Below are 13,625 nucleotides of genomic sequence, written 5' to 3'. Positions count from 1 at the left end.
GAGCCGAGGATAGACATATCTGTAGACACGTTTTTGTGTACAGACAGAGATAATGTATAATCTGTAAGTCCTGTTTACTACTGTGGAGGGTTTTCTGGTACTGCAACGTCTATTTCTGTAGACGTTCAAATGTTTTCAAAAACATTTTAGAGTTAGGGTTTATTTTAGAGTATGTTTAGCTGTAAATGACATTGTATGTGTATGTTTACATGGCCCAAAACCACCTGGCGCAGAACTGTGACACAGGAGCTGGAACAGATGAACCTGTCCTGGGGAGGAGGCGCAACATGGTGCCAGGGATCGGATGCAATGGAGAGCGCTCATTGAAGCCTTTATATGTCCCATAGGGGACGAAGAGGAGTACGTAAGTAAGTTACATGGCTGGATACAGCAGTAAATCAAGCAGCGCAGGCTGCACAGCAGGTGTTCTCACCTGAGGCTTTGATTAGGCAGCGGTCTGTTATAGAGCGGAGCGGTCTGTTATCAAGAAATAACACACCAATCAGAATCAAGCATTCAACCAAGCCGTGTAATAATGCATTATAATGTAGCTATAATGTGTTATAACTTTATAATAGTTGCAAAAAGCCTTTATAATGCTGTATGATGTTGTGTCAACAATCATGAGGCATTTTACATATGTGATGTATTCCCATGCTTTTTGTTCTTGCTTAATGTAAGTCGCTCTGGATTAAGAGCGTCTGCTAAATGCCTAAATTGTAAATTGTAAAAGATTATACTTTTCACTATAATTCTTCATATGTAGGAGCAGTAGCAAAAAGTGTAATTTGAAGAAAGTGCAAAATGGCTTGAATGAGCTTGGAAATGACTGAGCGAGGCCTATGGAGAGTAGCTTCATAGTCTAAGGATTTTATTTTTTCTTTCTTTTTTTTCTTTATTGTGTTATTGTATTATGTTATAGGCCAGGGGTTCTCAACGTTTTTGGCTGGGGATCACCGGAAATGCTTTGGCCATGTCTCGTGACCCCCGCCTCCCCCCCCCCCCCCCCACCCCTAATACAAATTGACCGCTACAATAACCTTAATAATAGAGAAAATACATATATACATATATAAATATACTGAAACCAGATAAGGAACGTTTATGCATGCACTATGTGTACTATGTAAACTCTCAATTTCCATTTTCCAGCCATTCAGTTGCAAAAAAATCAACCCCTGTTATAGGCCAAAACGTGAAGTGGCCTTATAGTGGCACCATTAAGGCCCATTATTACGAGTACCTCGTTCCGGCAGTGCCGAATATTAGCTGCTCACTGTCAGACAGACAACAAGACACACAGACAGACGGACGGAGGAGGGACACACACGGGTGAAAACATTATCTCTCCGTCCCTCGGCCATTCATGTCTGGCGAAGATAAATATGAGAACAAAGACAGGCCGAGTTCAAAAGGTGAAGGCTCCAGTCCAGGTGATTAAGAGGTAATCTGCGTCCCCAGCTCTCGCATCCAAACGAGGGGTAGTTACAGACCGTATAGGCGCTCACGAAGTTAAGACAAACTCATAGATAGATAAATATGAGCAGACATGTGCAGTGCCGTATAGGGATCAGCAGTCAGCACATGTTCAGCACATGCGTCACATCCCGACTCATGGTGAGCTTGTAGATCGGCAATTTTCAAATGGCCGAAATGCATATTGGACTGAAGTGGTTAATTAAGCAATATTACCGCATCACTGAAGTGGCAATAATCACGTTAACCCACACCCTCGAGTGTAATATTGCAATTATACCACAGTTACCCTTAAAACTAAGAGAATCGCTGAAAAAAATATATTTTTTAATGACAGATGTAGTCACTACGACCACAAATGTCCCAAGAAACTAGCTAGCCTAGCCACCGAGTTTGCTAGCGCTCTGGGAGAACAGAGCAGCTGAATTCTTTGTTTTGATTAGGTGGTGAATGGTGCTGGTTTAACCCACGGCTAGAAGGCTGTTTCAACCAATCAGATTGCTTCCTCGAAACGACCTGTGGTATAATGTATGTTTTGTAATAATAATCAAAATCTACAAAGTAACTATAGTAACTATAAAGTTTTAAAATGTAGTGGAGTAAAAGTACAATATTTGCCTCTGAGATGTAGTGGAGTAGAAGTAAAGGAAGTATTGGAAATTGGAAATACATCAAAATTGCAAATACCTCAAAATTGTACTTAAGTACAGTGCATGTACCCATAAATGCAGTAATGTGGGTACCGTACAATACATAACCACATACTTCATTCATTATGTAGAGTCGACCAATGCAATGGTTCCCAAACTGGGGGTCCCCACTCCACAGATGAATAGCGTAATGTGCAACATTGTTTTCTCTCTCAACAGTAAACAAATCATAACATGCAGTATAAATGGATACAGGGAATCTGCACATTTCTAAAATGACAATTTTAAGGCCATTTAATACCTATTAACCGTCTGCCTGCCGCCATTCATTAATCCCTCGATTGCGTATTGCCAAGGTTTTATCGCGCGTAACACTTACTTTGAAGATCCAAATATCCGTAATCGCATTGTTCCTGTGAAAAGCTGCTGTGTGTGGTATCATGACCGGTTGTTGTTGTCTCGCTCGGCGGTGGAAAAAGCTGACCGCGAGTATCACAGCGCCTGCTACAGGCCGTTGAAAACGCTTGTCTGGGACAAAGCGTCCTCTGCAATGTCGCTTCTGTGAGATAAAGCCGTCTGAAACCAGAGCCGGCAATGTAAGTGGATGCGCGCGCATTTTCAAAATGGCCGCGCCCATTGTGTCAGAAGCATAACAAAGCTAACTGACGGTAGATTTCGATACGATCGTATTAAAACATGCATTAATTAATACATCGCTGTTAAAACGGCTTTTCCGTTTGTGGCAGGCCACAAGATTCTACGTTTTAAAATTCCTATGTTCCCGGCAGGCCTCGTGTTAAAAATAGAATGACCATTACGTCAAAAGTAACCAACAAACTACCATAAAGAAATTACAACTTTGGCCAAACTGTCAAATATTACCTAACAATCCGTTCCGGAGCAACGGCCTTGCTCATTCCCTGATGGACTAATCGAGAAGTAGCTACTGGGACGTAAGTCGGGATTTGATCAACCCCTGGCTGGGTCGCCTGAGTGAGGGGTATGATGTTGGTAGACCCGAAACCCCGTTGACCTCAGGAAACATCACTGAGGATACGTCCCAGGTGCATCCATGCAATGTATTTTTGAGTGGTGCAACCACTCCAACGAACAGCAATGTCCGTTTGTGTGTGACTATGTGTGTGACCAGTACCAATGAGTACCAAAAGTGGCGCTGTTGTGCCAGAAACGGAGAGAGAGAGATAGTGCTGCATGTTGCCTGCTAATGAGAGAGAGAGAGAGAGAGAGAGAGAGGGGGGGGGGGGGGGGGGGGGTGATCGAGTGTTATTATTCTTATCTTATTAAGTGTTATAATCAAACCTATAACGCCTCATCACTGATGTAAATAATGTATAATACATCATAGGGCATTATGACAACTCACAAAGTATTGTGTCATATAATATGTTATTAAAGTATATCGCCTTCAAGGAAGGTATTATCAAAATATTACTCATAATTGTGTGCTGTCCAGGTTAAGCGTTATACAATCTTTAGAGAAGAATTGTCCCAAAAGGGTCTCATAATCTTCCACAGTCTCACCTAACATCTATTGTGAATGTGATCTTCCCTTGAGGCAGACACGTCACACTTTCTTCCTGAAGAACAGCCCGTACAGTATATTTAACAGTAGAACACATCATAGCCTACTGGCAGTAGTACATTATGACCCATTTTCAGTGTGTTCCTGTTTGGACAATTCCGTGTGGGGGCTCGCATGGCATTAACATTAGCCACGCTATCAATAATCTTCTCTGATCTAGCCTGTGTGGAGAAAACTACAACTTTATCCAGTGGAAATGTATTTCAACATAGACAACCTTTACAGATACATCTGGCCTATACAATAATGGCTGAGTCTGACAGAAAGAGGGAATGCTGGGAAAAAAGGAGACAATGATGACATAATGAACAGTTGTGCTCATGGCAGCGGTGGCCGAACGGTTTGCGGAGCGGTCTTGATACCGGAAGGTCGCCAGTTCGAATCCCCGGACTGGCACGTTAGAATTACCACCGCTGAAGTGCCCTTGAGCAAGGCATTGAACCCCAACCATGAAATGTTCTATGAGCATGGCGTGGCTGTAAACAAGCATCTCGAGCTTAGTCCACTTACCCTGGGTAAACAAAGAACTTTGCTTTTTGCTTTGCTGAGGGAAGTAGGGGTGCTGGGGGGGCTGGAGCACCCCCTCCCCCCAAGCACAGCCCCCCTTCGGACGGGAGGGAGAAAAAAATAAAAAATTGAATCCAACCAGATTTCTGTTACTAGGCCTAATAAATATGCTGTATCACAGTATCGACGCCTTATCCTGGTTAATTTCCTGTGTCAGTTTGCTCATGCGTGTGGAGAGGGAAATGCGTGTGCGCGTGCATTTTGCACCTCTGCCTTCAAGAGTTTCAGATGATGACTCAGAAGACGCTGTTCTTGTAAGCCAGGTTACAGATAGGAGGGGAGGAAGAGTGACATATAGTTTATACCTCAGACACATGGGTCCAGAGATGAGTCAGCTTCATGATGATCTATTTCTGAGATTATATAATTTAAACAATAAATGCTTTTGCACACCTGGGGGTTTGTACACCTGAGCAGGTGTGTACTGTATGTAAGAGAAGACCCTGCATTGACAAAAAACAAAGAACTCAACACTGTCTTCTTCACTTATATAACCACTGACAGCCAAAGGCCAAGCTGTCTGAACAGGGCTTCTATGCGTATCTTGTATGTGCCCATGTACTGTATCACTATCTACTGTACATATACAGTACCCATATAAAATCATGACTGAAAAAAGGATATATGGCCATGTCGCGATTTGTGAAACAGTGTGAAAGGAGGAACTACAGTAGCGCTAAACGATTAACACAATAATACGTACATTTTGTGTGTTTGAGAATTGAGTAATATTGTTCCTGCTGTTTTACATACTGCCAACTTTTACATGAAATATCCGAAACTATGGAAGAGGCTTCTGAATATATCTCTTATATATCTCTCTTTAGAAAATAGCCTATCGAAAGCCTGCGCTGCATTGAGAGCTTGTAGATCGGATATCTTCACTGCATTATACACGGCTTCCATAGAAGTCATGCTGGCTTCTATGGAATCCAAATGACTGAAATCAGTCTTAGTGGCGACTGAGAACTTTAATCCAAGAGTACACATCACATACACTAGACTAAACCAATCACAGCTCACACCACTACTTACATGAAATGAAGATCAGGACATGCAGGTTTGGTGTGCTAAAGGTCTTGCAGTCATACAGTTGGAGGCCATCGATATTGTCCTTTTCTTTTTGCTGAGGTCTGCGCAAAAGGACCCCTTTTGGTGTTTTAAACATTATGTTATAATTTAGCTATTGAAAAATAGCAGATCTACAAGCTCATAGCGCGCCACCGAGTGGCGCGCTACGAGCTTGTAGGTCTGCTATTTTTGAAAAACCGTGAAAATATTTATTTCAGAAAACTGGAGGATTTAGAAGGATTTTTAAAAATTTTGAGGTCAGGCCTAAATGGGTCAAATGATAAGGGACAATATCGGTGGCACCCAACTGTACATAGTGAGGGCAAGCTTCCGTGTCATTGCCAAGGAACAGAATGAAAGGAGGGGAGGTGAGTCACGTGACTGGACGCCGCCATGACGCTCATGTCCGTATAACTAGTATGGGCGCACTTCCGCCCTCGGTTCGATAAAGGTCGCTCCAATGAATTGCAGCAGGCGAATGAGGCGTCTGCCTTTCTATGCCTATGCTCGCAGTAGCCAGACGATTAGAAAGATATCCGACCGATCTGGCTCAAAACTAAAAAGTGGTTAAGGACCAATCAAAGTCTTCTGTTACATCTCAGACAATCAGAGGCTTACCTGAGATCCTCTCTGATAAAACCCAGACATTCTGACTTGTGATTCAGAGCCTCTGTCACTGGAGTACTCTCTATGCACACAGAATAACTCTTCCCACTTCCAGGCCCCTTCCATACTTCCTTAAGTTCACAGGTGTTACTGATGATACCTATAATTAAAGGGATAGTTCAGATTTTTTGAACTTAAGTTGTATGAAATACTTGCCATTAATATAGTGGTTGCAACTGTATTAATTGATTGCCCGAGTCCTGTGGTGGGAGTTCTGCTCTGGTTTTGGTGAAATATCAAGTAGTTCCGGTCATTTTGTGGGGGGCACTGGGGGCCACGCAGTAAAAGTAAATTAATCCACAAAACTAACGTCATTTGTATTGTTGACCTATTTCTAAAATATTAGTGCAATATTACCCCTCTATCACACAGAACTATGTTTTTTGTGTCCATATCACTACGCCCAAAAAATAGTTCCATGTGATATCACTACGCCCAAAAAATAGTTCCATGTGATAGAGGGGTCAAAGTTGAACGAAAGTCGCGCTAATATTTTAGAAATAGGTCAACAATACAAATTACGTTCGTTTTGTGGATTCATTTACTTTTACTGCGTGGCCCCAGTGCCCCCCACAAAATGACCGGAACTACTTAATATTGACCAAAACCAGAGCAGAACTCCCATCTCCGGACTCGGGCAATCAATTAATACAGTTGCAACCACTATATTAATGGCAAGTATTTCATACAACTTAAGTTAAAAAAATCTGAACTATCCCTTTAAGGCTCTGTACCATTTAGTGTGCAGTGGTTCTCAAACATTTTAATTTCAAGGACCCCCATAACTCTGAGAGCGTACAAATGGAACTAAATAAACAATTTGGCTATTATAGGATATTATAGCGTGTTAGTTATTGTGCCAACACGCACAATAGCAGCATGACTGTTTGACCAGAATGGAACAGAGCCTTCATTAGTATCATCGGTAACACCTGTGATGGAAGTAGGAAGAGTAACACCGGGGCTCCACCGGGCGCGTCAGTGTCGCGTCTCCGTCACCGTCAGGGAATGTTCCCTTTTTAATCAATGAAGGGTGGCTCCACAGCCCGCGTTGACGGAGACGCGACGCGTGCATTAAAATTGAACCGGTGCGTTTTTTGACGCACGAGACGGAGACGCAACGCGTCCGGTGGAGCCCCGGCGTTACTCGGTGTGCATATTAGGAGCCTATCGATGACGGTAGACGTGACCCCGTCAGGCCGTTCGACATATCAGGCCAACGGCTACGCAGGTACTCTCTCTGGCAACAGAAAGTATAACCAGTGAAACTCAAAGGCTGAAAGAACTCACTTTTTGAACTTAAGCTGAATGATTCTGAAATACTTGCCATTAATATAGTGGTTGCAACTGTATTAATTGATTAAACCGAGTCCCGTGGTGGGAGTTCTGCTCTGGTTTTGGTGAATATTGAGTAGTTCCGGTAATTTTGTGGGAGGCACTGGGGCCACACATTAAGTAAGGGATAATATCTGGCTTGGTGGTCATTGTCGGGAGATAATTTATACAATAATTTAACAATACAAATTATGCTAGTTAAACTCCCTGTAGGTGAATTATATCCCGACAATGACCACCAAGTAGTTCCGGTAATTTTGTGGGGGACACAGGGGCCACGCATTAAAAGTAAATTAATTCACAAAACTAGCGTCATTTGTATTGTTGACCTATTTCTACCATATAGTGCAACTTCCGTTAATTTACCCCTCTATCACACGGAACTATGTCCAACTACGCCCAGAAAATAGTCCCATGTGATAGAGGGGTCAAAGTTGAATGAAAATTGCGCATTTTTTTTACAAATAGTTCAACAATACAAATTATGCTAGTTTTGTGAATTAATTTACTTTATTACACATGGCTTGGTTGAATGCTTGATTCTGATTGGTCAATCGCTGAATTCAGCGGTGAGTTATGTGTTGATAATGACCGCTCCGCTGTATAACAGACCTCTGCCTAATCAAACCCTCTGAGCACCAGCTGCGCCCCGCTTGATTTACTGCTGTTTCCAACATGACAGCCATGTAAACACACACACACTATGACACACAATGTCATTTACAGCTAAACATTGCTCTCAAAAATGTTTTTGAAAACATTTGAGCGAGAAATAGACGAAGCAGTACCCGAAAATGGATTCGATTTGATCAACTCACTTCCTTGTTTTCCGACAGTGCTGCAGCTGGCTTATTAGCCAGGCTAAGACGCAGCCAGCGCAAACTTATGGAATACTTTTCCAATATTCACCAAAACCAGAGCAGAACTCCTACCACGGAACACGGGCAATCAATTAATACAGTTGCAACCACTATATTAATGGCAAGTATTTCATACAACTTAAGTTAAAAAATTGTGAACTATCCCTTTAACATCCTGAATGAATCGTTAAGAATGATAACGTAGGCTGTATTAATATATTGTCAACTGGAAGACAAGACACGCAATGATATTACCGACAGTAGTGACCAAGTTTAGCATTTTATCATTTCTAGCAAAGTTTGTTCGTTTGTTTGTTTAGCAAACAAACATGTCTAGGCCTAAATTGTCATTTTTGCTATTTTAAAGGAGCACTTCACTAATTTTCACCCAGTCCTCCTCACTAATCCTCGCTTATTAAAAGAGGTTACAATTTCCGTCTACTAACTCTCCGTCTCATTGGTGAGCCACGGACGGTTCAGAAACATGCCTAGTGCCTACCAATGAAATCATCGATGGGATTCCAAGGGAACATAGAAACTACAGCCATTCTCTTCTTGGAAAGTAACGTGCTAAAATATAAGCATTGTTCTTGCATAATTCGTAAAATAAAAGGCCTTCCTGCCCTGGCATTTGGCCCTTTGTGGCCTTTTCCCTAAAATGACCAAACTCCAGGCCTGAGGAGCTTCTCCTTTAAGTTTGATGAGTTGTTCCAATTTTATTTTATTTTCACTGCAGTATCAACTCAACAAGTGTGTGTGTGTGTGTGTGTGTGTGTGTGTGTGTGTGTGTGTGTGTGTGTGTGTGTGTGTGTGTGTGTGTGTGTGTGTGTGTGTGTGTGTGTGTTGCATGCGTGCATGCATGGTGCACACGTGTGTGCCTGAACTGCCCTGCATGCATGTTTGAGTGGTGGTGGTGATGCGGTGTGCCTCATGTGTAGCAGTATAGGCCTACGTGTTTGCGTGCGTTCATACACGTATATGTGCATGTGTGTGACATTACTGTATGGTGCATGTGATTGTGATCAATGTGGTGTACAGTATGACCACAAATAGGGTTGTCCCGATCCGATCACGTGATCGGAAATCAGGGCCGATCACATCCTTTTCAAATGATTGGAATCAGATCATCGGGAGCAAAGAAACTAGTATCAATATTACTGTATATCCATATCATGATATTAGACTGGATATTGTCTGTAATTTTAGATATTGTACTATTGTGATATAGCATAAGTGTTCTAAAAAATATATAAATATCGGATCGGGAAAAATCTGTATAATCAAATGATTGGAATCGGATCAGGAGCAAAAAAACGTGATCGGGAACTAACTACAAACCGAACTACAAAGCAATGCTGGAAACGAGTGTCACTCTCACCCAGTTGGCAGCTATAGCAGCATATGGTTGGCTTGGATTATGGTATTATGTAGTGATGCAGGTGACTGAGAAAGCCTTAGTCTAATCGCTGATCTGCTAATTGATTACCCAGCCTCCTGCCCTAAGACTGCACACCAAAATGGCAGCAATCTTAAACCCCACAATCCTATTGCTGGGCTGCCACACTGGCTGTCGTACGTCCCACCCAACGTGACCACTCACAGCTCCATATGCACACAGACAGACATGTTGAGCGTTTCCCATCAATAAACCACTAGGTCAGACACACACACACGCGCACACACACACACACACACACACACACACACACACACACACATACACACACACGCACACACACACAACTCTTCAGCAGGTGAAGAGTTGTTGATGACAACATCAACTGAAACCGTGTGTACAAATAGCTACCCTTACAGGTCCATTGGTTAGAGTTGTAGCCTACATTAGTTTTCACTCCAACGAACACTCACCACCTGTTGATTCCTAATCAGGTCTCCCTATGGCCTAATTAAGTCTGAGTTATTACAATATGGCTGTTGTGCATATATGCGCCAGAATTGACAGATCTAAAAGATCAAGAAGCATTGCAGTGCGAGTCTGCGACACATTGTGAGCTTGCAGATCTGCTATTTTCGCTGCGCGACACTGGCTCACAGCTAAAAGCTAAATATAAATCAGGTTCAGTCAATCAGCTGGAGGGGTGTTTGGTTAGAATTAAACGCTGTAGCCTTCTAGACTATACTGTATCTTCCATCTTCCATGGTGAGGCCTTTAGGAGGGCCATTCAAGCCTCAAGCGGAGCCTGCGGCACCACCAAGGGCAAGGTGGAGCCTGCGGAACTGTTGCGGCTCGAGAATCCACCATTCCTGAATAAAATGCCTGGTGCTGGGAGTCTGGTGCAATGCACAGGGCCTGACCTGGTGAGAGCAGGAGTGGACCTGGTGAGACGTAGGAGGGGCCCGGACAGGAGTCAACCCACAGAGCCTAGTCCTTCCACACGCCAGAATGGTACCTCCCAGTCCCGGCAGAGTAGTTCAGGAAGAACGGATTGTGTGGCCCTGGTTTTTCCCTAATGGGACTGATCGAGGGTAGCTACTGGGACGTAAGTCGGGACTTGATCACCCCGGCTGGGTCACCTGAGTGAGGGGTATGATGTTGGGAGACCCGAAACCCCGATGACCTTGGGATACATCACTGAGGATACGTCCCAGGTGCATCCATGTATGTATGTATTTTGTTATCTTTGTGGCAGGGACGTTGTCAGGATCTTGAGACATTGAGCCCAGACCAGATAACTTTTCACGCCAAGTTATTTCAGAATAAAAATAATATAAGATGTGTGACACTGTGAACTACAAACAGGTGTGTACTGTAGTAGGCTGACTTTCACAACAACATCAAATCAAAATAAACAAAAGTTGTGCAATCGGAGTGCTCATTCAACGTAGTTATATTTTATGTGCAGGAGCCGGAATAAATCCCCAAAATGAAATAAGTGCCTTTGATGTTGGTATTGTTTTGATATAAATATATGATTTATTATGTGTAAATGTTCTGGGATGAAACCAAAGACACATTTCTGGTCATGCACAATCATTTAGTATTTTATGACTGAACACTACTGATGTAGGGGCGCAACATTTAATCAAACAAATGTAATTATTTAATGGGTTATAAAACATAATCTATCATTTAGGCCTACAAATTGAATTGTTTTTGTTTAACTAAAATAGTGATTGCAATGCCTTGTGAGCATTTGGTGTTGTGCGGCGAAGTTGATATATAAAAACCATTTTAATTGGAAAGAAAACGCTTTTCTCGATTATTCGATTTGTTGAAAAAGCAATCGATAGGCTATAATAATCGTTAATAAAATGAGGCCTAATATAATGACAACGACCTCCTGGCATGAGTGGCATCTCTTTAAAGCACATGGGTGTGTAAAGTAACCTGACTCCGCCAGATGGGGCAGCAGAGAGTACACTGGCTGCTGATTGGCCAGGCCATTTTGTGGCCGGGCATCAAGTCTGCCTGAGAGTTCCCAGATGGGAGCAGGAGGGGGGAACCCAGTGTACTCTCTGCTGCCCCATCTGGCGGAGTCAGGTTATGTGTAGAGGGTATGTGTTCCCAAACTTTTTAGCCTGTCACACAAAAGAGATCCAATTTATGGAATTTCTTAGATGTGTTTGTTTCTTTGTTTTACATCCATCCATCCATCCATCTTCAACCGCTTATCCGTAGGCGGGTCGCGGGGGCAACAGCTCCACCAGAGTGCTCCAGACTTCCCTCTCCAGAGCAACATTAGTGACTTCCACCTGGGGGATTCCGAGACCTTCCAAGGCCAGCGAGTCGATGTGTTTCCTCCAACTGCGCCTTGGTCTGCCCCGGGGTCTCCTCCCAGTGGGACGTGCATCGAGGACCTCCCTAGGGAGACGCCCGAGAGGCATCCTAACCAGATGCCCGAACCACCTGCTGGCTCCTTTCCAGGCGAAGGAGCAGCTGTTCTACTCCCGAGTCTCTCTCGTGTGACTGAACTTCTCACCCTATCTCTAAGGGAGATGCCAGCCACCCGTCGAAGAAAACTCTTTGTTTTACATTATTATGTATAAAATAATTTAAAAAAAAATGAAATGAATGAAACAGAAACATTGGTTTGGGAACCAGTGGTGTAGACTGTAGAAGATCAGTGAGTTATGATCTATCGATCCAGGGGGGCTTATCACTTTAATCTGATCATAATAACACTGCTCTAAGGGTCACTGCCCGGAGGACCTTATACCCACAAAGCATTGTGACGGACACCTGGACAAACCCCACAGTAATGGAATTAAACGCGTGAGTCATGCGGCCGCTTAGAGAGTCCCGTTAGGATTTGTCACGATATGGGATATGGTGGCTGCAGATTTACCGGATCGGCCTGCCTGCACAGTAGCCTCTATACCAACCTCAAAGCTGGTGAATCCCCATGCTGAGATGGAGGGAGAGAGATGGACAGAGAGAGAGAGAGAGAGAGAGGGGGGGGGGGGCTGTCTGACAGCCACAGAGAGGGGGGACATTTGTTTTCTAGCTGATTAAAGGTCAGTTTGGGGCTTTGGGCCAGAGGTTTCAGAAGATGGACTTTGTTGTTTAACTTGACCAGGCTACTGTTGTAGGCCTACTAACATGCACGCACGCGCACTGAAACGCGCGCGCACACGCAAGCGTGCGAACACACACACACACACACACACACACACACACACACACACACACACACACACACACACACACACACACTTAATAAGTTTAATTAATTAAAACCTTACCTTTTGGGAAGGGGTGCGGTTGAACGACGTACAGAAACGCGTGGACCACGTGGAATAGAATCCCTATGGCGCCGGGTTCATAGTAGGCGTGCGTGTCGTACACTCCCGCCGGGACGAAACCAAAGTCTAGCGGCTCCACGGGCGGCGGGGACCGCGACCTCTGGCCGCCGCCGCCGCCGCCCCTGGAGGAACCCTGGTCCTCCTGCAGCTCCCCCCGGGAGGAGGGGGACTCCCCCCCGAGGAGGGCGCGGTGGTCCCCGCTGGCTGCATGCACCCACCGGCACAGAAACAACAGCAGCCACGTCGATCTCCACAACATTAGTCCCATTAAATGAATAATAATAACACTATTTAATTTTTAAAAAAAGTTACAAAAGAATAAGAACAAGAATAAAAAAGAGGTCTGTTTCAAAGTGTTGCCTGGTCCTAATTAGGGAGACGAGTTGGTGAACGGTGACACCTGTAGCCGCTCCGACAGGCAAAAAGAAAAGTGCAAAATAATAATAATAATCAGTCCACGTTTTCCCCAACATCCAGTAAGGTGGTCCTTGTTGTGGTCACGAACATCCTGGGCGACATGTCATGCAGCGACCGACAGACGGGCCGAGTCGAGATAAGCGCTCCTCCTCATCTCAGCCTGTCCTCTCCTTGGCACCGCTCACTCACACACACACAGGCGCCGAGCGGGCCCGC

At 44.0% G+C, this 13,625-nt stretch overlaps 1 protein-coding gene across 1 annotated transcript in view; it reads right to left on the bottom strand.

Moving 5' to 3' along the window:
* Positions 1–13,251, bottom strand: part of prom1b (prominin 1 b) — a gene marked incomplete at both ends in the record, with an annotated part of 61,997 nt that extends 48,746 nt beyond the window's left edge. The window contains one exon of the mRNA XM_079498254.1: positions 12,933–13,251. Coding sequence (XP_079354380.1) covers positions 12,933–13,251 — 319 coding nt within the window. The remainder of the gene's footprint in view (positions 1–12,932) is intronic.
* Between the last annotated feature and the right edge of the window lie 374 nt (positions 13,252–13,625).

The sequence above is a fragment of the Electrona antarctica genome, assembly GCF_951216825.1.
Source record: "Electrona antarctica genome assembly, chromosome: 4".
Taxonomy (NCBI): Eukaryota; Metazoa; Chordata; class Actinopteri; order Myctophiformes; family Myctophidae; genus Electrona; species Electrona antarctica.
Note: the sequence above shows the minus strand (reverse complement) of the source record. Positions and strands in the feature narration are given on the sequence as shown.